Here is a 27067-nt window from a genome sequence, read left to right as displayed (position 1 = left end):
AGCTTAAGTTTAAAATCTGAAACCTATGAGATAAAGCAGTAATTATAGGTATCCTTAACTCTCAAGCTCTGTGGTTTGGCAAACATTACTTCCATCTGCCCCAGGCTACTAATATTGATGACTAAATTCTCTAATGGCTCTGAGCAAAACCCTCTGATCTCTACCACACACATAAGGATCCAAATGGGTGGCAGGAAATAACACTCAATACAAATGATCAAGCTAATCTTACTGCTCAGTAAACCGAACATTTGTATAATTCATTTCCCCAGACATAACGCCTAGGGAGATGATAAAGCATAATGGTAAGGCCATATACCTTAATTAAAAATTGCTCTTTATATATGAAGTTATGATCTGGGCAGCAAATGTTGCTGCCCCTAATTATAGTGTGACTGTTTGAGACTGAGGTGCGAAAAGGAGGGGGCAAAGTCACAGTCTTTAACAATCAATCTTTCATTTCCTTTCTCTCTTTTTATTAATATGTCTTATTTTGTAATTTATTTCACATTTTAGGAATAGGACTAGGACTTGCTGTTCGGGAATATGGAAAGCTCTCCAACTTGGACAAATTTTACTTTGCATTTCCTGGAGAAGTTCTGATGAGAATGCTCAAACTCATCATATTGCCATTAATTATATCAAGCATGATAACAGGTAAGGAAAATGGTGCTTGCGTTTGTCTTTTTCTTAACAGAGGTTAAAAACTATTTAGTTAAAAATATTACATATTTAGACTTGTTCCAGTCTGGTACTGTGTCTACTTTAGTAAAAGTTCCCCAGTGAATCAACTTTGTGAGGATAAGTTGTGTTATTGAAAAATATAAGAAAAATCAAACTCTTTCAAAGGCAAGGAAATGATTTCTAAATAATCCAAACAAAATCTTAGTCTAAATATCCAGCAGATCTAAAAAGCATATTTCTGCCTTTTAAAAATATGTTGCTAATTGAGTCATAGCATGATAGTTTTTTTGATATTTTTAAAACAAGCTTCTAATATATCTTGTTAATTTGTTAAAGAAACAGCACATTTTACAAGAATGGGATGCTTGAGGAATTGTTACAAGTAGTCCTCAACTTACAACAGTTCATTTAGTGACCATTCAAAGTTACAGTGGCACTAAAATAAGTGACTTATGATCATTTTTCACACTTACAATCGTTCCCGATGGACATCTGATTAAAATTCAGATGCTTGGCAACAGATTCATATTTATGATCACGTGACCCTGGTGTTCATTAATTTAACAACTGCAGTGATTCACTTAACAACTGTGACAAAAAGGTAGTAAATGGGGCAAAACTCACTTAACAAATGTCTCACTTAACAACATAAATTTTGGGCTCAATTATGATCATAAGTCGAGGACTATCTGTATTTCTATCTTTGTTAATATTTCCAATAAAATGGAATTTGACTATCAACAATTGAAAATAAATACTCAATGTAGAATGACATCTGAGTTCTCTTCCCCAAATACTCACTCAGTGTTAGAAATACACCCACACACTGAATAATCCTATTCCTGCTAAAATAACCAGGGACTTTAAGGTTAGAATAAGTTTAAACAATTAAGGCTTATATTCACAGTTTAACTTCCTCCTTTCCAGACAAGAAAAAAATTGATTGGTAAATGGAGAAGATAAAGCAGGGGTATACAAATTTGGTGGGTCTTTATTGGTCTCACATGACTAATAGATTGTACATTTTTACTTTAAATGGATTAATTTCAAATAAAACACTTTCTGTAGTGGAATAGGGGTGCAGTATAATAAATTGTAACATGGCTTCTTACCATAAAGCAAGGAACTATTAGACTTGAAATAAACCTGCTGGATTCTAGTTTCTCCTGCAACTTTATTAATATTTAACAAGGACAATAATAAATTCTATGTAATAAATTGCAATTTATGAAAACACAGATGTAAGAGAAAGAAAAAAGACAATATATAAACCTTGTGATTGAAAGCAAATTAGGAGCAGCATAACTACAAAATTATAAGGCTTGCAATATATTGCTAATCCCATAGATGAGGGAGTGGACTCATTCTCTATTATCCTAGCACAGTGATGGCAAACCTTTTAGAGACCGAGTGCCCAAACTGCAACCCAAAACCCACTTATGCATCATCGGGTGCCAGGTGGTGTGGCCCATTGGCTGGGTGTGGCCAATTGTGTGGGTGTGGCCCATTGGTGGGCGTGGCTGCAGTGGTAACAGCAGACTGGGTGGGACTAAAAAGTTCAATCAATCAATTCCAACTTTGAAAGATCTTTTTTTTCCCGCGAGAAGTTGAAATTGACTGATTGATTGAACCTTTTTTTTTTTTTGCACATAGCGGCGGAGGCCTAAAGCGAAAAGGTTTTGTAAAACCCAGCTGAAGGCCTAGGACTGGGGCGGTGGCGCGAGTGCCCACAGAGAGGGCTCCGAGTGCCGCCTCTGGCACCCGTGCCATAGGTTCGCCACCACTGTCCTAGCAGATAGACGGAGAATTGTTATTGTTATTATAAGATTTAGAAACTGCTAGACTCTATTGGGGCTCTAGGCAGTTCACCATGTAAAACAATCAACAAATATTATTGGGACTCAGTTGGCTAACTCCCTTAAAACTGAATAGGTTCTAGCAGGAGGAACTGTCTGTCTATATGAGTTGTCAGCAACAGAACAGGTTGCCACATGAAGTGATAATTTGCTGGAGATCTTCAGAGGCAGAATGACCATCTGTCAAAGATGGAGTCCTTCACTTAGCAGGGGCATGGATTAGGTCAGGGGTAGTCAACCTTGGCTCTTTTATGACTCGTGGACTTCAACTCCCAGAATTCCTGAGCCAGCTAAGCTGGCTCAGGAATTCTGGGAATTGAAGTCCACGAGTCATAAAAGAGCCAAGGTTGACTACCCCTGGATTAGGTGAATTTTAAGGTCATCTCTAACTCCACAATTGATAAATGGATAGTAATTGGTACTAATCCCACAAGAACTGTATCTGGGTGGGGGAAGCCATATATAGTATAAAGCTGTCATTAGAAAAAAATGAAGCAGAAAAGCTATATAGCAAAGATGATTCAGGCCATGAACTCTAGTAATTCTAGAGTTGGGAAATTACAGAATCATGTATTAAGGCTTGAAGTTAATTAACATGACTACTTGAAAAAAATATTTGTATTACCTTTTTGTAAATATTAAATAAAACTAAGTCATTCAAATAAATGTGAATTATGGAAGAAAGCTGCCTATTAATACAAGATTGCCAGGGTAGGAAATAGAGAAAGGCATGATGTCAGTATAAGTCTCTAGAAATATGTTTATGTTGACCCACTTTGGCACCTTCTAATTGGCAGCACTGGAAGAAATGTTTGATAATATATTTATCTTTTGGCAGCAGGAATGGTTTGCTTATCATGAACTTCAACCTACAGTTCTGCAGGCACTTATTTATCAAATCTAATCTATTAAATCTATAATTTACCTTTACCACATAATCATATAAAATATTGCTGAAGTAGCAACTTATTGATGATTTTATTCATTTTCCTTAAGTCGTAATGAGTTTTGATCTGAGCTGCAATTAGCACCAGTTTCTGTTCTTGCTGACTGAATAGAGCTTTTTCTACTGTGTTTGCAGAGTATATGGTCAGTTTAATGTTGATAGTGTGCATCCAGTAATATCCATGTATAGATTTGTCTTTTAAGCTAGTGGAGTAAGGTACGGTATATGCTATGAAGACTAAGTTTTCTTGGAAGATTAGTCTGTCTCCTCTTTGTTCTGCAGACTGGGAAGATTTTTTTCCATATTCTGATGCCATTTTACTTCCATCATTAACATTACATGAATTAATCAACATTAATACAATGTTTAGTATTACATTTGGGATGAAATGATGTATTGACCACTCACTGTAATCCAGCCGCACATTCAACTTTTGATTCCTCTGGAATTTGGAGCATTGAATATTGGTTGGGCTACCTTAGATTTTGAGATCATTGTATCATTTCTGGGATTGTTTCAGAGCACCAACTTTGATACCCTTTTGTTAATAATGATGGCTATACTCCATTTCTTCTGTGATTTTCTTGCCTGCAGTAGAAGAGTTGAGGCTATGAAATGATCCATTTCAATCCATTCCAGTTTGCTGAATACTAGAATATTTTTTATTTACTTACTAACTTATTTCAGTGTTTAATGTTGATCTTTCTACTGTGAAAACGTGACATTTGCTTTAGTTTATGGTTACATACCAATGCAGCATTGAACTTTCCCTTTGCTTCTGGGCACATCCAAAGTACTACTCATACTTGCTTATTACTCTATCTTGTTCCATATTTCCTGAACTGAGGGGGGGGGAGTGTTGGGAGGTTCATCTTTTAGTATCATGTTGACATTATCCTGATTCTAAATGCCCATTTATTGTTCTGGACAAAATTTTGGACTTGTTTTCTTCTCTCTTTTCCCCCATTTACATATGCCCCGAGCCTCTACAATTGAGTGTTGGAAAAAGTTGGTGGCTTGCAAATCTGTATCAGCCCTCATCATAGCATTCAGTGAACATACAACATATTTGCAGCCAAGGAGTTTTGCTGTCGTGCAGTAACACAGATAAACACAAAAACCTGCACTAAAAATGGTGTGGAAAACAGGACGTTACAATTTAGTTGTCCAGGTTGAATTGCTAAGATGCCTGCTAACTTCTGTCACTACTCAACTTGCCATAAAACTGGGGGGAGGGGTAGGAAGGGTGAGAAGGAAACAGGAGTCTAAGAAGCCATCCACGAACCGTGAGAGCCAAGGTCACTAACGCAGGTATCTGACGGAGAAGTGGATCATTTTCATAAGAAACCAAAGAAGTATGATTGGGCAATGTGAACACTTGGTGGGTGGGGGTTATGGGAAGCTATTGTTAACTATGCAGATTTTCACGCAGGAAAACCAGAACTGGTTTTGCTTCTTCAGTTCTGAGATGTGTACTCAATAAAGTTTTATCCTTTATGGCATTTCAAAGCCTTGAAGATTCCTTGATTTTGAGATCGCTTGTCAGGCGGTTGACATTAGTACTTTCCTTTTTCTGTGGAGGGGATGGTGAGGGAATTTTTACTCCAGGAAGTCTTCAGTGGGTGAAGATTTATATATACTTCCAAGCCAATCAGATGGAGGAAGGACATGTTTTTTCCTGGCTTTTAACGTTCCAGTGTTGGCAGAGACGAAGACAATCACAATGGCAGCTTCAAACTGCTTTGGAGAGGTTAAGAATAGACTCAGTGTTGTGTGGAAGTGGCATTGCCTAAAGTAGCAATGGGCAACTCATGGCATAAGGAATCCTGACTGCTTTTCTACCAGATCAGATTGCTGTTGGTTTTTTTTTTCTGCTCATGTAACTGTGAAACAAGCCTTGTTAAACAGGATCAGTGGGACAGGGTCTGTCTTCCCAGTGGTCCTGCTCAAAATTCCTGGTCTCCTAAGCAGCAAATGAAAAGTCTACAGATAATGTTGGTGTATGATGAGAAACATTTTCTTTATTTTTCTCTATTGTTTTCTAAGATTGCAAGTTTCCTGCTTCTACTAGTAACAGGAATGTGGGAAGGGAATGGGTATGTATGGATATTTGTAGATAAGTGTATATCCTGTCATCTAATGCAGCCATTACGATGCATATTATTTAATTTTTAGATGTTTTTAAAAGGTAAATATTTTGGAAAATTGTAGAAAAACATTAATTTTTTCTTTATTTTTTACAAAAAGGGGGAAACAACTGTCTTAGAAGAATTAATTATATTTTACTAGCCAGATTCATTGTTCAAAAGACAGAAAAAGAGTTCTTCAGTTTCATTAATATTTGATCTTCAGTTTCTCACATTTAGACAGTTTTTTTTCATCTTAATGAAATCCTTTCCTTTAATATATAATTTCCTTTAAAATTGCTGTTTGTTTTTATATCTATAATTTGCATAATATAATTTTAATTCTAATATTGGGACTAACAATTTCCAAACAGCACTATTTGATACAGTGTTAAAATCAGAGTCTAATAAAAACTCCATTGTAAGATAGTTAAATGTTCAAAACTCTTTTGCTGTGGGTCGCTTCCACCAACTGAACTGACCAAGCTAATTCCTGGCATATGTCTAAAACCCATACACTTTTGAAGTTTTGGGCAGGTTACTTTAATGTTGTTGTCACCTATGCGGCTCAGTGTCTGTCACCTAGGGGGCTACACAGTGGGGGGATTCAAATATGTGAACACCTGGTTCTCTGTGTGGATGTCACTTCCGGAAGTCCATTCTGGGCTTGGGCAACAAAAAATTAGCTACCGGTTCTGCAGAAGTGGTGCGAATTGGCTGAATCCCACCACTGGGGCTACAAGACCGTTTAACTCCTGTCCAAGAAGATTGACTAAAACAGGCTTACTCTGAGTCCCTTCTCTTAGGTGATCAGTGTTTCTCAACCTGAGCAACTTTAAGATTGCAGAATTTAACTCAGGCAACAGAATTCTGGGAGCTGGTCCATGCATCTTAAAGTTGCCAAGGCTGACAAATACTGTCTAAGGACCCCTATAAAGAACCTAAGAAATCAAATATTTTCAGTCTCAGCCTTTCTTCTTTGGAATAGTTTATTTCTCAAGATCAAATGAGCCCCCATTTGGCTGAGTTTTAGGAGAACTGTACAAATTCAGCTTTTTAAGAAAACCCTGCAAGAAGATCTGATATATGCTGGAACCTCCACCCTTGGTTTTGTTTGTATTTTTATTATTCCTCATTAATCATAGTCTTTATTTTTATGTTGTTTTTTTCTTTCTAATGGTTAGTTTGCACTTTTCTTAAATTGTTTTACTATTGTCATCATACTGTAAAAAGAGAAAGTATGCTCCTGAGTATTTCTGAGATGGAGTAGCATATAAATCTCTCTCTCTGTTTTTCTCTGACATATGTATTTTGTGTTTGTGTATTTCTAATCTATGAGAGGTATGTGTGCATGCACACACACTTTAGATAGATAGATAGATAGATAGATAGATAGATAGATAGATAGATAGATAGATAGATAGATAGATAGATGGATGGATGGATGGATGGATGGATGGATGGATGGATGGATGGATGGATGGATGGATGGATGGATGGATAATCTTTATTGTCATTTTTTTTTACTGTGGGCACACTGGCACACATTAAAAATGAAATTCTGTTGCCTGCTCTCAAAAGTGTACACATGCATAACACATATATAAGCATGCTACATACAACATATGTATATACCTACACCCCTACATATAAATACATATAAATATTAATCACTGTCCATCTTGAATACATAGTGGAAAGCGGAAGCTTGAGAGTTCATAAGGTTAATACTGTATGAAACAAAACTGTGACTGAATTTGGATGTTCTGCTTTGGATGCCATGAAGCCTCCTCCCAGAAAGTAACAAGGAAACCTTTTGAGTCAGTGTTGACTTCTAGCAACTGCCTGAACAAGTTCCTGCAGTTTTCTTGGCAAGGTTGTTTTCAGAAATAGTTTCAGTAACGGACGAAGGTTCTCGACTCTAACTCACTGACCGGGTTCCAGTGGACCGACCGAGACACGGATTTGACCCTGGTCTTGAGTACCAGAAATACAAAGATAGACTGTGATATTGGTGATCTGGGTTGACCGAGTTGAAGTGAAAAAAACAGGGGTCAAAAGAATCATCCAGATGGAGTCGAGTCGAGTCGAGTCGCAGAGGACATCTTCAAAAAGCTTGCTTTCGAGTTGACTGGCAAGTGGGCAGTCATAAAATTGAATTAATTGATGAATTAATATGATTGTTTTCAAGTCTTACATGCTTATAAGATATATAAATAAATGTTTATATCTCTCTGGCATTAGTCACTGAAACATAGTTTGCAAAAATGAGTCAGTCACTCTTGCTATCTAATGAGCTTCAGGTAATAACAATGACTGTCAAGCTTTCGCATGTAGGAAAGAGAGAAAGGCGGTTGTGATTTTTCATTCAGTCTTCGCTGTTGGAAATTTTTATTTTCACTCAGACTGGTACTAAATTGAGGCAGCAGCTGGCCCTTTTATTGATGGCCTCTATTTATCATCAACTGGGGCCCATTTCACAATTATTTCTGGAAGAGTTATCTCCGTGGCTCTGTGAATTTTTTTACTAATTTGTCCTTCACACCTTTGTGGGGTTTATAATATGTGTATTGATCCCTCACCAATGGCACAGGAGTTCTGTTCTTTAAAAGTATGGTCTAATTTTTTCATCCTTTGATTTAGCATTGTCTTCAGTTATTTCACATTCCCTGGATTTACTTTTGTCCTTCCTTTCTTTCTTTCTTTCTTTCTTTCTTTCTTTCTTTCTTTCTTTCTTTCTTTCTTTCTTTCTTTCTTTCTTTCTTCTGGTATGGGCGTATTACATGATTACTATGTTAAATGCTCACATAGCTCATTTTCAACTTTTAGAACTGTCTTCACAGTTAATAATAATAATAATAATAATAATAATAATAATAATAATAATAATAATAATAATAATAATAATAATAATAATAATAATAATAATAATAAAAAAGTTGGAAGGGACCTTGGAGGTCATCGAGTCCAACCCCCTGCTCAGGCAGGAAACCCTACACCATTTCGGACAAACGGCTGTCCAGCCTCTTCTTAAAAACTTCCAATGTTGGCGCATTCACCGCTTCTGGAGGCAGGTTGTTCCATTGGTTACGTAATTGTTCTAACTGTCAGGAAGTTTCTCCTTAGTTCTAGGTTGCTTCTCTCCTTGATCATCCTGTCTCTTTCTTTTTTGTAAATTCTACTATTGTGGCTTTTTTAGCTGCTTTGTTTACTAATAGTACCATAATGTTCTGGGTGGGGTTGTCCTTTGTTGTAAATTTATTTTGAAGGCCAGGCTTATCTACCACAAAAGTCTGTAACTGTGAAGACCAAAGAGTCCTGGTTAGATGTTCACAAGGAGATATGTACAGGCTGTGGACATGTACAGAATAGTCTTTTTACCTTCACTCTAAACAGACTTTCTTTCAAGCTACTATTCAGTCTTGTGCCAAAGCATTATTAGGTTCTTCCACCTTCTGTTCTTTTTCTTCTTTTTTCCCTTTTTTATTATACAGATGCTTCCTTTTTATTATATTGTAAAACATACATAATACATTACAATATTGAATTGGTTCAATATTAATTAAAGTTTATTAACATTGTAATGCTTAGAGTAAAGGTAAAAAGTAAAAGAAGTACTATTAATATTCATTACAATTTAAACTCACTCTTAATGAACATGATTATTTAGGTGTTTCATCCAGAATTGAATATAATAAAAAAAGATACTGCAGATTGCATCTAAGTATTTATTGTACAATAAAAATGTATATTTTAAACTGATTACTTAGTATTAAAGCTTTCATTGTATTGATATTTAGCGTTCTTTGTGAATGTTTTAAAAAAAAGGAAAGAAAAAAGATGAACAAAGCAAAATTACAACAATTAAAATATAAGGGAAAAAAGAGAAGGGTTTTCAATATCATTGTTATGCTGCTGATACTCACGTCTATGGGGTCTTGATGACAGTGCATGGTCAGCCATGATGTAAGGTTTTATTAGCTTTTGATTTTAGAAGTCCTCTCATTATCACCACAAGATAAATACTCTATGGATAAAACAAAAATTGTGCATCTTTTCCACTCTCCATTATATTTATTTTTATGGCTTCCATATTGTTCCAAATTCCTCTCCTTACAATACATTATTGGGATTTTGGTTGATATCAGCTGTACCTACAGTACTTACTGATTTTACAGCATGTTTTGCACATTTTCACTTGATGAGTATTTGGAGGGCGACCAAGGAAACGATGGTGTTACTGGTGCGTGCTTTTCTTTTTCATGCTTATATTACAAGAATAATTTCCCAATAGGTGTTTCCAATTCTTTTGTCTGTCCTCAAACCATAGTCAGGAACATGGCTGTTCAAACTATTATGTAGTTTCCATGCCATTACTTTGTTTTGTACATTACAGAGCTCATCAGTGATTCCCTATTTGGACAGAGTACAGTTCAAGCTCCTGATGCTTATATTTAGAGCCTCCAATCACAGGTCTAGGACAACTCGCCACGGCCATCTCGCAGCAGCCATCTTGCCATGGCCAACTTACCGCCGGATAACACGCTGCAGGACAAGTCCACCTGTGATAATACAACATGATAAATTTTGTAGAAATTGTCCATTTCCACAAAAATGGGAATAATGTTGAAGAAACAGTGGTGTATAACATTTATCATGTTGAGTTATCCTATGTGGAGTTGTCCCATGGCAAGTTAGCCGCAGCAAGATGGCCATGGCGAATTGGCTGCAGCAAGTTGTCCCATTCCACCAATCACAACACTCCACCTCCCCTTAGCTCTCCCTACAGCCTGATTATCCCCAGGGTCTTCTTTCTCTTTTTGGTTCCACAGGCCAGATATCCAGCCTTTCAGGAATCTGGCCTCAGAACTTTAGCATCATCTTCTTTCTTACCTTTGCCTCTGTGAATATTTTATGACTTTAATGAAGCTTAATGACCCTTTATTTACTAGCAGGAATGTGAGATCTAGTTATTTTATCCTAATCTCATTAGCACCGGTAGTTTGTGTGTATGCTCTGTACTGTTGGAGGATGTTGGTTTAAATATGCGTGGAAGCTGTGGGTTATTTGTTTTGGTTTTCAGTATTTGTTTTATGGCTTGATAAGTTTTGAATTAATTTTATTGGGTAGAATTTTATATCTTTATATTTATGCTTTTCTTTTGATGTGAATCCTGCCTGGGTAAAAGAATGTAATAAATATTATTTTGGTTGGTCATAGTTAACCAGTTGTTTAGACTGGATTTAATATTTTTGTCCCGCTATCGAGTCCTTCCCAAGAACCTAGAATAGACAGATGTGGATGTTTGATGGTGTTAAATATATCGTTGCAGGATGTAAGCTTTTCCAAATAAAGCTGTCTTTTGCAATTGACTTGTGGTGAATTTGTCAGTGCTGATGGTGTTCAAGTGTTGTTCCAATTGTTTCGAGATTGCAGCAAGACGCCTATTACTATCGGTACTACCTTTGTTTTCTTTTGCCACAGTTGTTCTATTTTTATTTGCAGGGCTTTGTATTCAGTATCTTCTCCAGTTCTTTCTCTACTACTGTCTCTGACTTACCCATTTTACACAAAGTAACTCTGAATAGCATGCAATAAAACCCACAGTTTAAAAAGTTCTACAAAACCAGTTAAAAACATTTGAAAAAAAACCACAAATAAAACAAGTTTGCAAGTAGGAAAATATTACATAGAACGTAGCCGACGTCAGGCTCCGTATTACCAGGGGATCACCACCAGACAGGCTGAAAAACATCACATTTTGAGTGTTATCTGGAAGGTCAAAAATATTTTGACTAGCCTGACTTTTGGAAGGATAATGTTCCAGATGGTGGCACAAAAGGCTCATCTTCTAGGGCCCATTAGATTGAATTGTTTTGCAGACAAGACCCACCAAATGCCTCTCCTGCTGGACCTGCTGGATGGTTGGATATAATTGGGAAGAGGCAGTTCCTCAGGTAACCTGCCTTACATTTGGAAGGGAATCTGAAGGCCACAGTAATGATGAAAATTGGATGGAAATGTTTTTTTCCCCCTTGAAGAGAGTGATAGGATTTTTCAGTTTCTAAAATGATGTTAGACCTATTGTAGGGCTTGTGCTATTGTTTTAAATGTTTCCTGATTCAAAATAGTGGGAAATTGCCACCAGTTCTTCAAGGTCTACAAAGAAAAGATTCAGGGATTATAGAGTGCCTGTTCTTAACATGGGGAAAACAAAATCTCCCCCTCCATAATTTGTTTGTTTTCTTTCTTCCCTTGTTCTCTATTCTCCATAGAATATTATTAATGATTTATAAGTCACTTCAGTATTTTTAAAGATTTATTGTAGCTCCCTTTTGTGCATTCAAGAAAAGAAGAAGTTGTTAAAGAGGAACCAGCCTCTCAAATCATATTTTCAGCAAAATGTATTGCTTCGGTCTAAAATCACAATAAAGATGTTAAAAGATTGGACTATTTTTTTTCTGTTTAAAATGTAGTAATATCTTAGATGCAACTACACATCTACTAACAACTTACATTAAGATTGCAAAAAAAAAAAAAAGACGCAGATCCATATTCTTATTTGTTATATACTGTAGGTCACACCTTAATGTGGAGTAGGATGATAATTCCAATTAACAGCTGATTCGTGCCATATCAGTGGCTTTTCTTTACTGATTAACGTATTCTGAAGTAGCACAACAGTGAACTCTCTTACAGATTTGGAGGACAAACATCTATGAATAAGATTATACATGGGCATCACATATGTGGTTTGATTAAGTAATAGCCACATGGACAAAAAAAGTAACATAACTACTTAAGGACTTATCTTTTGCCTTGATTTCAAGCAAATGGCACAACCTGTATATCTGCCCTGATAACTGGCCAACTATGCAATATAAAATCTATTTCTATAGAGAAATAGTTTGACAATGGTTTGACAATCAAATATTGTAGTATCAGAGGGACTAAAACAGACCAGTTCTTTACTGGTTTTGTTTAAGAGCCGATTTATTGTATGAGCTAAAATGGAATCAAGAAAGAAATGAATTTTATCAAATTCTCTCTCAGCTAAGTGACTTGTTCTGCTCTCTCTAAACTGTCTGAGAAAGGAAAGAAGAGTGCTGATTCCTATGCAGCCATGACTTTCAGATTTCTTCAGTGCTTAATTTCTGAAAGCAGCTAAATTTAATTTCAAACTTGCCTAAAAGTCACAAAGTTCAACATGAAAAATTAAAATCCTAATTTGAGAAGTGGGTAGAAAGTTCTCATGAAGAAAAATATTCAAAGTAACAATATCTTACTACCTCACATTACGCACAATTGAAGTTTGCTCCATTAATTCTTCATTGTTGGTACTTAATAAATTCAACCTTAGGTTTTTTTGAATTAAATGAGGCTTTTAAAATGCTGAAATATTAATGCCTGACCCCGTAAAACAGAGGTCCCCAATCTTTTGGCCACCAGGGACCGGTGCCATGGAGAAAGGTTTTTCCGTGGACCAAAGGGGGTGTGGTTTTGAATACTGCTTGCATCCCGAGGATGGAGCTTTGTTTGTTTGTGCGGCCCGCTTGCTGGAATGCTGCAGACCTGTTGGGGACCCCTGCTGTAAAGCAATATATTAATGCACTAGCCGGTAATATAGAGCGTCTAGCATTGAAGATTCAACTTAACTTGCTCCTATTGTATAGAAAAAACTTTGAGCGCCACCCTCACAATTTCGGTTACAAACAACCTGAAATAAGGAGAATTTGTTAGAAAAACAAGGAACAGATAGTATCCACTACAGCTTCATAATAATAATAATAATAATAATAATAATAATAATAATAATAATAATAATAATAATAATAAAGTTGGAAGGGACCTTGGAGGTCATCTAGTCCAACCCCGTGCTCAGGCAGGAAACCCTATACCATTTCGGACAAATGGCTGTCCAGTCTCTTCTTAAAAACTTCCAGTGTTGGAGCATTCACCGCTTCTGGAGGCAGGTTGTTCCACTGGTTAATTATTCTAACTATCAGAAAGTTTCTCCTGAGTTCTAGGTTGCTTCTCTCCTGGATTAGTTTCCATCTGTTGCTTCTTGTCCTGCCTTCAGGTGCTTTGGAGAATAGCTTGACTCCCTCTTCTTTGTGGCAGCCCCTGAGATATTGGAACACTGTTGAGGACCACACGCTGAGTACGGCCGGTCAGCCAGCTATGAATCCATCCGGTGGTGATGCTGTGTAACCCACATTTTTCTATCTTATCAAGTAGTAGGTTGTGATCTACTTTATCAAATGCCTTACTGAAGTCCAAGTAAATTATATCCACAGCATTCTCTGATCCACTAATTTTGTCACTTGGTCAAAGAATACAATAAGATTTGTCTGGCGTGACCTGCTTTTGACAAACCCATGTTGGCTTTTAGTAATGGCTTTGTTTGCCTCTAGGTGTTCGCTGATTCGTTGTTTGATTATCTTTTCCAGAATCTTCCCAGGTGTTGAGGTCAAGCTGATAGGTCTGTAATTTCCTGGATCCATTTTTTCCCCCTTTTTTGAAGATGGGAACTACATCAGCTCTTTTCCAATCCTTTGGTAGTTCCCCAGTGCTCCAGGATCTTTGAAAAATATAGTTCAGTAGTTCTGAGATCACATCTGCCAGTTCCTTGAAAACCTTGGGGTGTAATCCATTTAGTCCTGGTGATTTGAACTCGTCTAGGCTGGACAGGTCCTCACTTACCATTTTCTTGCCTGTCTTAACTTGTGTTTCTATTCTGTTTTTTATGGCACTATTTTTGATAGGTTGGTCTGTTTTTTCTCTTTGTGTAAAGACAGATGCAAAAAACAAGTTAAATAGTTCTGCTTTCTCCCTGTTGCTTGTCACCTTCTTGCCACTTTCCTCTGCTAATGGACCAATCATTTCCTTCACTTTTTTCTTGTTTTTTACATGTTGAAAGAAGCTTTTTTTTGTTATTTTTGACTTTGGTCACAAACCTTAGTTCATTTTGAGCCTTAGCTTTCCTCACTTCATCTTTGCAGGCTCGGGGTATTTGCTAATATTCTGCCTTAGTTATGTGCCCCTCTTTCCACTTTGTAACCCATTGCCCCTTGGGGACAAGACAAAAATATACACCTTGCTTTTATTATAAATAGGGCTTGCATTTGTTGCTTAGCAGTCTCTGGAAATCTTGTGTAACAGCTTCCTTGTTTTTTACAATTAACCTACTTAGCAGATGATTGTACTTTTCAAAGCCTACTTCTGCCTTCTTCCAGTTTTAAGTTGTTGATAGAAGCCTAACAGAAACCTCCCATTAAACTAAACTGGCAAATGCCTCCGTTCAATTCAAATATCCTATTAAGTTGATCTTGGTTTGGAGGATAGAATAAGACAGGATGGTCTTTACCTTCTTGTGTAATATAGTTTGTAACATAAAAGAAGAGTGCCACAAATCAGCATTGGTATAACTAAAGATTAAAAAGAAAGAAAAAAAATGTGTAAGTAAAACATAAATTTTAGCTATTCTTGAAAGAAATGCGACCATAATAATACATTTGCAATGGTGCTTGTGTGTGTGCAATCCAGGTTGGGAATGAAACAGAACTGCAGCAATAGTTCAAAAACAGCTGCACTTCTAAGCAGATTTATAACTAGTAGTGTGAAGGATTAACAGCTTTTCTTTGCAGTGGAATTAGGAGATTTGCACTGATTTAATGTGTTAGAGTTTGTTCCAAAGCAGTGACGTACCAAGATCTTGCAAGATCTCTAGCTGCTGTCTCAAATTACATAATTATAAATTGGCGTTGTGGCATGAGACTTGGGAGTAAGAATTTGGCTATTATAATTTAAGTACTTGATGAACTTTGCCACTTGAAAAAGTTGCTGCCTATAGGAATACATATAAAAATGTATACACTTGAAAAATCATCAAAGTAGTAGAAAAATAATAATTACATAAATATGACAGTACAGAGAGCCCTCAGCTTACAATCACAATTGAAACTGGTATTTCCATTGCTAAATGATGCAGTCATTAAGCCAGATGCACCTGATTTTACTACTGTTTTTGCCACAGTTGTTCAGCAAATAACTGTGAGGTTATGAATTTGACTTCCCCTATTTCAGGGGTGTCAAACTGCCGGCCCGCGGGCCAGACGCGTCATCCGGAAGCCGCGCCCACCCCATTGTCAGCAATGGCAAAACTCTCCTGATACGTCTCGCTATGTCATGTGACGTCGCGAGTTTGACATGTCTGCCCTATTTGGATGGAAACTGGCTGGGAAAGTCACAAAAGGCTATCACATGACCCTGAGATGCTGCAACTGTCGCAAATACATGCCCTTTGTCAAGTGCCCAAATTTTGATCATGTGATCACAAGGACACTGCACTGATAATAAATACAAGGATCAAGTCATAAGTCACTTTTTCAGCACTGTTGTAACTTCAAACAGTCATTAAACAAATGGTCATAAGTTGAGGACTACCTTTAAGTAGTTGATATTTAATATATCCTTTTTCTGACTGAAAAATCCTTGTAAAATTTGAAAGTTGTTGTAGTTACTCATAGTTTGTTTTTGAATGCCATTATTAAAGTTATAGGCTCCCAAATAGCATATCAACCTTATCTAATGGAACCATTTATTAATAAATGGGGAAGAAAAAATACAGAAAAGTGAAAACTTTTGGTTCTTGGCAGTTCATGAGGTTGCCTGGCATATTTTGTATGATACACTGTTCTGCTTAGCCTTGTTGTTCAGATCCAAGCTAGCATTTTGAGATTCTAGCAGGTTGGTAGGAACAATGAATCTCTCTTCAATGCTAGAATGTGGATTGTCTGGAATAAATAAATACAAGTAGCTCTATGTGAAATGGTTACTCTTCTGCTCACTTCTGACAGACTGCTTCCTGAGGTTCCTATGAGGTTTTCAAATTCCTGGAGGGAAGCAAACTCAGGAGCCTGACTAGGAATCTACTCTATGTGAGACTCAGGTTTTTGCCCTGATCAGATCATGAAGCCCCTCCTTCATGTAAGACTAAATCATGTGATGAACTGCAGGACTGAAGCTTCTTTTTATCCTGATGTTATCCATCATACGGAAGGAGCCAACACCCTGGGAGATCATAACTCATTTATAATGGAGCTGTTCTTATCTCGCCAGATGGCAAGTAGGATTAACAAATAAATATCGCCACCTCAGTGATGCCCAGGTATAATTGGGAGTAGTCCTCCCTGCTGAGATGGTGGAAAAGCAACTTGATAAACAAGATCTTTCAACAAGTTACAGAAATCTAGTGGCGCTATCCCAGTTGTTCTAGTTAAAACCCAGTGGCATGATTAGATGGGATGGAGCTTACAAGTACATTGTGAATAGGTCAATTAAGTAAGACCCTTAACTGTCAAGTAGCAGATAAACATTCTTGTTGAGGTTTTTTTAGGGGAAAGCTTGACTTGGCCAGAGCAGTATAAAGCAATGGATTTCCAAACCATGATTGTTTATCAAGTTACTTTTCCGATTAAGGATCTCAGTTTTGATTGCTGTAACCCAGGGGTGTCAAACTGCCGCCCCAGGGGCCGGTTTCATCATACCGAAGCCGCGCCCACCCCATTGCCAGCAATGCAAAAAGAGTCGCGATACGTCGCGACATGTCACATGACGTGGCGAATTTGACATCCATGCTGTAACCCCTGGAATTCAGAGAACCTTTCCTTTCTGTCACAATAGAGAAGCTAATTCTCTATTGTGACAATGTCTTCCTTGCAAGATCCTCAGAGGTAGAACTGACAGTTGCAGCTTTGGAAATTCTACACTATTTTGACAAGTCACAACCTCCTGAAAAAAAGAGAAATATGAGACTGGAACTTCTTTAGTCACATTTTGGCATTTTGTCCATAGGTTTGACATAAAACAGAATCAAACACAGACAGGTAGAACCAAGAAGTTAACAAATTGGTTATAGGTTACCAGCATAATCCTTACTTGAACTGCTTTTTACAGGTTACAGGTTACACTGACTATCCCAAACTGTGCTCCCTTCTTGAACCTGCAGGATTTATTTACTCTTGACATGTTTAAAAGCTTAACAAGGTCTTCTGGACCCATAAGGCCAGGTATAAGCTCTACCATGCAATATCTCCTTCTGTGGTCTACTGCTTTGTTCCTTTTTGTTCCTCTTCTTTTGCCAAGGAAGCCATCCTAGCTAGTTTGAGTATGTGTGGAAGGTGACAGCTGCTCTCAATCGACAAGCCTTTTTTGGTTGGTCATTTCCACTGTAACCTCTCTGGTAATCCCTTTGCTGCCAGGCCTCTTTGATGGGCTTCAACCATGGGGCACATTTGGTAAGGCCAGCTGTGTCCCCTACTGTTCTGCCACTGGACCTCAGCGACTACTACAGTACTTACTACCACAGGATGCCTTTGGTGGTGTTTCCTGTTGGGCCTCTGATGGCTGTCCCTGCCAGATCCAGCAATTTGGCCATTTTTGAATTTTCTTCCTGCTAGGCAATTCTAAGCCTGATTGCATCCCTGTCTCTGGGCCTCTTCCTGGCCTCTCTTCCACCTGCCTCAGCTTCTGCAAGCTTTAGGTGTGCTCAGCCAGATCACCTCATCAAGTGGCATTTGGTAACTAAGCATGGCCTTATCGCTGTTCATTGGTGTTCACTGAGAATGTAAGTAATTCAGCAAATATCAATTAATTATTAATTAATAAATACATAATTTCTTGACATTCTGTCCTCATGCCAGCTGGTAAGGAGGCTCTAATTATCTTCTATTGAGCATGCCACCCGCTGAAAAGAATTATGCATAATATATTATTTCAAGAGTCAGGAAGTTTTACAGCCACTTTTATGGCTATGCCCTTGAAATTTGTATAGCTTTGCTGTGGCTTTTCTCATATAATAAACCTATATCATCGTTCTGTCATCCGCAGTGTAGAGGTGGAGCCTTAATGCTTTAAACGATAGACTTGTCTACCAGCCATGGAGAACAATTGCAAATATAGATACTTTTGAGGTGTCTCCTTTTTTGCTTCCAGATTTTAATATATCTTTAGTACTGAAAAAGCTTATATTGGAATTTTTACCCAACCTACCAATTCAAGCTGATCAGATTGCAAGATGACTTCAGACATCATAGTACAGTGTTTCTCAACCTTGACAATTTTAAGGCATGTGGACTTCAACTCCCAGAATTCCACAGCCAGCATTGCTGGGAATTCTGGGAGTTGAAGTCCACATGCCTTAAAATTGTCAAGGTTGAGAAACACTGTCATAGTAGCTCCTATGGATGTGAAAAGGATGCTCTGCTGGGGAATCACCATAACAATTCTTGTCTTTCAGTAGCCAGAAATGTGATAATTTTGCTTTGTTAGACTTTAGAACGGAGTTTCCCAAACTGTGGTATATACCCACCATTTATTTATATTGTTACAATAAATCCATCTTTCCCCAAGTTTCCCTTATTTTCATTGTTCATTTTGGTGTTTGATTTTTAGGGGAGGTATATACATTAAGATTACACTAAAGGGAGGTGTAATGGCAAGAAGTTTAGCAATCCCTGTTTTTAGAGTGATCTTCTATTTGATTTCCAAAGCCTTCATATGGGATACTCTTGAAAATCCTACCATTGACCAACGTTTGATGTTACTAATATACCATTTGTACAACAAGTTTTAGGGTCCAGTGTTGCATAGGAGAGCTGCCAAATTTAATTACACCTGCAAACAGAGTGAAGCAAGAATATATTCCTAGCTCTATTTTGTTTATCATTTATCTAAATCCCTTGACAAAACACTTATAGAAGCCGGATTTGCACATGCAAAGTTGACAGGTGAGCAGTTGTTACTTCATGCAGATACTGCAATAATCTTTCACTGAACCAAGTCAGCTTCAGGAAGTTCCTCAGAATCTTGGCTCAGTTTTGTAGGGAGTTAGAATCTGTCATAAATCATCAAAAATGAAAGTTATGATTTTCTATAAGAGTACCAAAACCCACAAATGGCATATAGAGAACGAAGCAACTAAGCAAGTGAAATAGTCGAGTACGTAAGATACTTGAAAATCCTTAGTAATGGTGCCCAATCCACCAATATTGCCTCTATGATCCAAAAGAGTATAGCAGCTCTCCTAGAGATTGATAATCTGTTTACAAACTGTTTACCTGATTAAGCCTTAAATCTAGTCCCTCTGTGGCAACTTGCACTCATCAACAAAAGAAGCCTAGACTAAAATGTACTAATTTATGTATGACATAGATTTCAACAACTCCTGATTTTGGTTGATTACAGGACCTTTACACAATAAAAATAATAATAAAGCCAGAACAATAAAATAGAGAAACAGATGGCATGCAACATAAAATGAGTCCACATAAAAAAATTGAAATGGCCACTACCCTGCTGTAGGGCTTAGAAGAATAGCTGCATTTTCAGCATCTTTTGGAACATAAGCAGGATGTGAGCTATACAGATCTCTAGGGCAATGCAGGCACTGTGACAGAGAAGGCATCCTCCAAGGCTCCCTTAGGTGACATTGCTTATTTGGGAGAATCCAGAGTGTTCCCATTCTGGCGAATCTTACCAGATAGGGAAAAAGATAGGCAGTTCCCCAGGTAGCCAGACCCTTTTCAAACTCTTTACCTATATCCTTTATAGGTAATAAGCAGCACCTTGGATTGCATCTGGAAGTCAGTATTACTCATAGAGCAGTTGTGTCAATTGGCATACTGTGGCATACTCATTACTGCCTGCCTCGCTGCCTTCTGGACCAGCTATAGTCTTATGTAGAGTTAGATGGTAGAAGCGAATAATACTCATATGGTGTGTCCGATGGGTTCTTGTTATTATTAGGGCTAGATAAGGCCAAGATAGTTAATACAAAAGAAGCCAAATGTACTTAATTGTACAACAAATAGAGTGATAGTGCAGTTAGTTTGTTTCCTTCTTTAAAAAAAAACTAGTTTTAAACAATTAATACAACATTTGTTACTTGATTGGGCTTTGAATTAATTTATTCTGTTTTTTATGAAGAAAAAACTGACTAACAGACACCTAAGTAACTTGCTACCTGCAATTTTACTGGATATATAGATGAACTAATATTCTGGTTTATAAAATGATTTCTCTGATCTCTTAGGCAGTTTAAAACTTATTGATTTCCAGATGGGCAACCATATTGGTCTGTTGCAACAAAAGTCACCCTCCTATTCTCATACACAGAGAGAACTTTACAGTAATAGAAAGTATGGGTAAAGATGCTTGGTGGAATGATGAAGTTAAATTGTAGAGGAGAAAAGTGTATTTAAAGCCTGATTGCTGCAAAAAACGAGAATGTATAATGTGCATTAAAATATCTGTATAATTATGATAGAAATAAAATGTTTGGAAAACAGAGACAAAGGGCTAAACACACAGCCTCCACTGTAGTAACTGAATTTAAAAAGGAAATGATGAAATGGAATATTGGAGGGAACGTTTTAGAAATTTGTAGAGAGTAAGATAAAAATGTATGATGTTACTTTAATGTATTTAAGGACAGTGGCAAAAAGAACATGTGTGGTGATATTAGAGCTATGTTGGTTGGGGGCATAAATATGTATACACTGTTGTATGCAAATAATGCTATATTTAGAGTGAGAACCATCTGCAGTAGACATTACATCATACAATTTACCTAACAAGGAGTATGAACCTAAAATTAGTGTGTATGAAAGACAAAGATTGTTGTGCTCAACAGGAAGAATGTGGTAAACAATAGTAATTTACATATAAATTGCTGTGTATATCTTGGTCAGATGTTTCCTAAAGATGAGAAAATGAGTGAGAAATTTTTAGACATGCAAATATGGTAGGAAGGTAATGAATAGTATGTGGTCTGTTGAGAGAAACAAATATTTGTCATAAGAAGGAAAATTATGACTGTGCATTAGTGTTCTTCTCCGACTTTGTTAAATAAAAGTGAGAGTTGATCATGTCAATTGGTTATGTTGGTTAATCAACTTAAAAGTAAGCTGAATGGACTGAAAATCATTTAAGAATAAGGCCAAACAAGAGGAGTTGGGTGAAGAATGAATGATGAATGAATATAGGTTAAGTGCAAAACTAAATTACCACAATGAAATATGTACATTGAGGTAGATTGTTGATATAGGAAAAAAATATTAATCAAACTGCAAAAGATCAGACTGCAAAAAACAACAATGTAAAGGAAGAGTGAATGGATTTTAGAGGAAGAGAAGACCAAGAAATTGATGAGATCTTTAAAAATTGAGGGGTAACAAGTTTGAAATACAAAAGACAATATTTAAAACGGTTTATGGCATGGTATGGACATGAAGATGGAAAGGTATGAAGAGGTATTGTGAATAACTGTGAATAACCAAGTTGCTATAAACCATGTTTAGCTATTTTTTCCCTTATGTTTGTGCCTCATGCCTTTAATTTTTTTTTTACTATTTTTGACTCTGTTACTAAATTTAATATAATACAAGTAGTCCTCAACTTATGACTACAATTGAGCCCAAACTTTCTGTTGCTAAATGAGAGATTTGTTAAGTGAGTTTTGCCCCATTTTATGACCTTTCTTGCCACAATTGTTAAGTGAATGACTGCAGCTGTAAATTCAGTAACATGATTGTTAAGTGAATCTGGCTTCCCCATTTTCTTTGCTTGCCAAAAGATTACAAAAGGTGATCACAGGATCCCGGGACACTTCAACCGTGATAAATATGAGTCAGTTGCCCAGCGTTTGAACTTTGATCACATGATCATGGGGATGCTGCAATGGTCGTAAATGTGAAAAACAGTCATGTGTCACTTTTTTCAGTGCTGTTGTAACTTTGAATAGTCACTAAATGAACTGTTGTAAATCGAAGACTACCTGTATAGCTTATCCTGAAGAATAGCATGATGGGAATATATAGACTCAAAGATCAGCACATTTATTCTGATTTAAGTATTTTGTGATTCATAATAACTGATCGCATTAAATTTCTTTAAGGGTCTTTTGATTTTTTTAAAAAAATGTTGGCTTTTCTCCCAGCAGGTTAAAGGGATAGTATTTACCTCAAACAATAAAATATGCATATTGTAAGTGCACATGCACACTCATAGATACACTAGAATACAACAGGAAAGAGAGCTGAGTATTAGATTTGACAGTCAAGTCAGATCCCCCTGTTTAGAACAATGTATCTTTGATTATCCATGCAAGAGATAGGCAAGAATGATAGCCATAATATTCTGCTTGTGAACTTAAAATTGATTGTATAGTCAGCAAATATTGGAAGCAGAGTGCAAGTCTACTTGGATTTATGACCCAATCCAGAAAGGTAATTCTTATTATAGGAAGATGAAGAATGCAGTTAAATATATCACAACTATATCACGTTGCGTTTATTTATAAATATATACACTAAAAATTCTCTTTTTCCTTAAAATCTTCCCAGGGGTTGCTGCATTGGACTCCAGTGTTTCTGGAAAGATTGGCCTGCGAGCAGTTGTGTACTACTTCTTCACTACTGCCTTAGCTGTAATTTTAGGTAATAAGTAGTTCAAACCTTGAGTAATTAAATCCTTACATTTGAAATGTAGTGGGACATTTTTAATAAGTTAGCAAACTAGCAATAAATGGTCAATTTTTGTCTAACTTCGATTTACAGAGAACAAACTTGGATATCATCCATCTTAGAGTGTCATGATAAACAGTAAAAGATTGCACCCGAACTAGAACGTCTTGTCCAGGTTATAGTCTTCCTGTGCCATTTCACAAGCATACAGGTTTCTCTTTACTATCAAAATTAATATTTAACCATGTGATTGAATATCTATTTTGGAAGTAACAACTCCTCGTTTTGCTTCCTGAAAGAGATTTTATCAAGTTATGGTACAGAAATGGGATAGTTAGTCCAATCATTATGTAACTTGTACATATACTATAGCAAAAGTCGGGTACTTCTAAATGGAAGGCTTCTAATGTTATCAATCAAAATCAGTACCCTTTCTGATTAAAAAAGAAGAAGCAAAGGTTTTGAAAATTGTGAGGATTACTAACTGAAGTAAATTACTGTTAAGCTTGCTAAAGGTTTTGTGAAAAAAGCAAGATGGTTGCACAATAAAAGCTAAGTGGAAAGCAACATGGCTATTTTGTAATGGTTTTACCAATTGACAGAGGGGAAACCATAAGGATAGCTGAAACCCTTTTTTTTCCTGTCTGCTGTAAATAACCAGTAGGATTCCTAACCTGTAAGATAAAGCATTGATTATATGCTGTGGTGGGATTCAAATATGTGAACAACCGGTTCTGTGTGTGGATGCCGCTTTTGGAAGTCCATTCTGGGCCTGGGCAACAAAAAATTAGCTACCGGTTCTGCTGAAGTGGTGCGAACCGGCTGAATCCCACCACTGATTATATGTCAGAAAATAATAAGTTACATATTTGGAAGAACCAAGGCCTGAATTTAGGGCAAGCATAATTCTCATCTTTCATTTATATATCTATGTTGTAATCTTTTTAAAAATGTTTTCTGCACGTTTTCAACTTGTTCAGGCTGTGTTCTCTCTGCCCTTCACCCTCAACCCCACTCCAATTATAGGGATTGTATTGGTTGTGACTATCAAACCAGGAGTATCCCAGAAAGCTGATGAAATTGACAGGGTGGGTAGCACACCGGAAGTGTCTACAGTGGATGCCATGTTAGACTTGATTAGGTGAGTTTGTAAAACAATGGATTACGTTCACAATTTAAAAAATTTAATAATGCCAACACCTCCCTCTAAATATTCTTCTGAGAGACGAGGACCCTGTTGAATTGTGCTGTGGCATGGATGAACAGGGAGATAATGAGAATCTCCGAGTAATTGATAGAACCCATGAAAATTCCCATTCCATTCCATTCCCATTCCAAAATATATAGCCCATTTTGCAATTTTACTTTACCCCCTATGTTTTCAGAAAGTTGCTTCAGAATGTTTCTTCATAAAGAAAATAAATCAGGTAAACCTGCTTTTCAGTTTTGCTCTGAATTTATTCCTCATTTATTTATTAAAAGTGCAGAATAAATGACTTTCTCCCAATTTAAGCCACAGTTGTTGTTGTTTTTTTAAAAAAAGAATAACATCTGCTATAAAATTGTAGAAAAGATGCAGGGCTGTTCAGTTCAGAAGGTAGTATATTTCTGCTTTCTTCGTGTCTGCTTTTTTCTTTTATTTCATAGAATGATTCCTCCCTTACCTGCTGGAATTTGCTTTTTGTGTAACACAAAGTCCTATAAACTGAAATTTTAAGGTAATATATTGGAGAGAAAGTACAGGACAAAGAAAAGATCCAGGTAGTTTAAGTGTTCATATCTTGAACAGTTAAATAACTAAGCCAAAACTTAAGGAGTAATTAGGACATACATATGTTCAAAGATTTCAAGTAAGAGAAAAAGACTTAATACCTCATGCTCCTTGAATATATTTTCAACAATTACATAATTATCTCTTTTAATCCTTTTACAGAAATATGTTCCCAGAAAATCTTGTTCAGGCCTGCTTCCAACAGGTAGATTCTATTTTTGTATTTATTAACAGAAGTTCTGTGAAATTTTGGCATCTTCATTAAACAGTTATGTAATGATTGGACTGTATATTATTACCTATTATTTTATATCCTGATCCAAAAGAAATAACTTTTTTTATTCAAATAAGCTTTGTTTACAAAAATCAAATGAAATTATGTAATCATGAAATATGACATCATAATTTTGTAATTAAGAATCCATTTCCGTTTCCAATAATCAATGTTGAGGAGATAATGTGAAACACTAGTTGCCAGTCAATAAACATCCATGTGATTTCTTCTGGACTCTGTACCTTTTGTATCTTAGGAAAATATCCCACCACCTTTAACTTTTCTTTCTTAATATTAGAAAATGCATCTCAGTCAAATCCCTAGTTTTAAGCAAGAACCAATCATCATTGGATAGTTAGATACTCATAAGTTATCAATTTCTTATGGCTCCCTGTCTACTCCCTATACCCAGATTCTTAGGTTTTTGATGTGTAACAAGCTCTGTATTCTCACATTTAAAAAAATAAGAGAAAAATAGACATGGTACTGATAGTGTCTTAGAAGTGGTAGTAGTATGTGTAAATCCTTATGTATTACAAACTTTAAAAAGAGCTTTAAAAATACGCTTTTCCTTCATCATTCTCCACTAACACAACACATGTATTCTTACCTTCCAGTATAAGACCAAACGTGAAGAAATAAAAATCACAAGCGCAGATAAAAATGGCACCTTTCCTACAGATGAACCAATCACAGCTATAATGCCAACTGAGACTTCACAGGTAAACAGAAGGCAACTGTGTCATTCTGTTGTGGCAAAACAGGAAGACTCTTGGACCCTTAATTGCTATTAGTATTTAAGATATTATTAGATGATTCCTATAAAATGGTTGCTATTGTGTATTATACAGCATTCGCTGTATAATCTACTGAATAATATAAAAATAATTTGTGTAGTGAAATTCGAGTTAAAATGATGGCTAATAAAAGAAATTGGAGGGGGACAATATCTGCCTGAAGGTGGGCCGAGTATCATGATCAAACTCCACCCTTTTTGAATGGATTGCCCTGGTTGTTAGCAAAGCTGTTATCAAAGTCCTTTAAGATCAAGCTATGACACTATATAGTCAAAAAAATTAAGTACAAACAAATCCCCAGCAAGTTAAGTTGCACCCAGACAAGAGTTTGTTTAATCTTCATCTTTGCAAAACATGTTACTGCTAGTTGAGCATTTCCGTCTTTCCTTCTCAACCTACAGAACAAAACTAAAGAATACAAAATAGTGGGCCTGTATTCGGATGGTATTAATGTGCTCGGATTGATAGTCTTTTGTCTTGTCTTCGGAATCGTTATTGGGAAAATGGGAGAAAAAGGACAAGTGCTGGTGGACTTTTTCAATGCTCTGAACGATGCCACAATGTATATAGTTCAGATAATTATGTGGTAAGTGGGAGAAAATCTTTTCATTAATTCCTTTTACAACTTGGTTGTACATTTCATCCCAAAGCAGGGAAAGGCTTCAGAAAGCCTGCCAGCCTTTGAGAAGATATGGCTGCTTTGCTCGTGCACTTTGCAAAGCTCACCTTTTGAATGTTTTGCATTGGGTAGCTACATATGGGACATATGTGTGTATGTGTATCTAAATAATTTAAAATACATGTAAGGATCCAGTTCAGCTAATAATAATACAAAATAAAGTATCTACCTGGAAGTTTGAATGGTTTGATCAAACAATATATCATTTTGAGAAGTTGCTTCTCATGCTAAGCTGAATTACCGTAATTAACATGGTCATCAAATAATAGAAGTAATTAGTATTTCAGTAAAACCTATGTTCCGAATTATAAATTAAATGCAGGTTTGATCCCGCTTAGAAAAGATGCATGGAAATTAATGAGATAAATTACTCATCAGTAGCCATAGTTGAATGATTTCTATAGATACA

The 27067-nt window shown here is 36.5% G+C and overlaps 1 protein-coding gene across 1 annotated transcript in view; it reads left to right on the top strand.

Annotated features, from left to right (window-relative positions):
• SLC1A1 (solute carrier family 1 member 1) overlaps positions 1-27067 on the top strand; it is a 47790-nt gene that overhangs the window by 12435 nt on the left and 8288 nt on the right. The window contains exons 2-7 of the mRNA XM_015820624.1: positions 517-657; positions 23018-23110; positions 24164-24278; positions 25071-25113; positions 25800-25904; positions 26381-26565. Of these exons, the coding sequence (XP_015676110.1) occupies positions 517-657; positions 23018-23110; positions 24164-24278; positions 25071-25113; positions 25800-25904; positions 26381-26565 (682 nt within the window). The remainder of the gene's footprint in view (positions 1-516; positions 658-23017; positions 23111-24163; positions 24279-25070; positions 25114-25799; positions 25905-26380; positions 26566-27067) is intronic.

The sequence above is a fragment of the Protobothrops mucrosquamatus genome, unplaced genomic scaffold (assembly GCF_001527695.2).
Source record: "Protobothrops mucrosquamatus isolate PMUCROS unplaced genomic scaffold, P.Mucros_1.0 scaffold1151, whole genome shotgun sequence".
NCBI classification, from domain to species: domain Eukaryota; kingdom Metazoa; phylum Chordata; class Lepidosauria; order Squamata; family Viperidae; genus Protobothrops; species Protobothrops mucrosquamatus.
The sequence above is the reverse complement of the archived record's forward strand: the minus strand, read 5'-3'. Positions and strand labels throughout refer to the sequence as shown.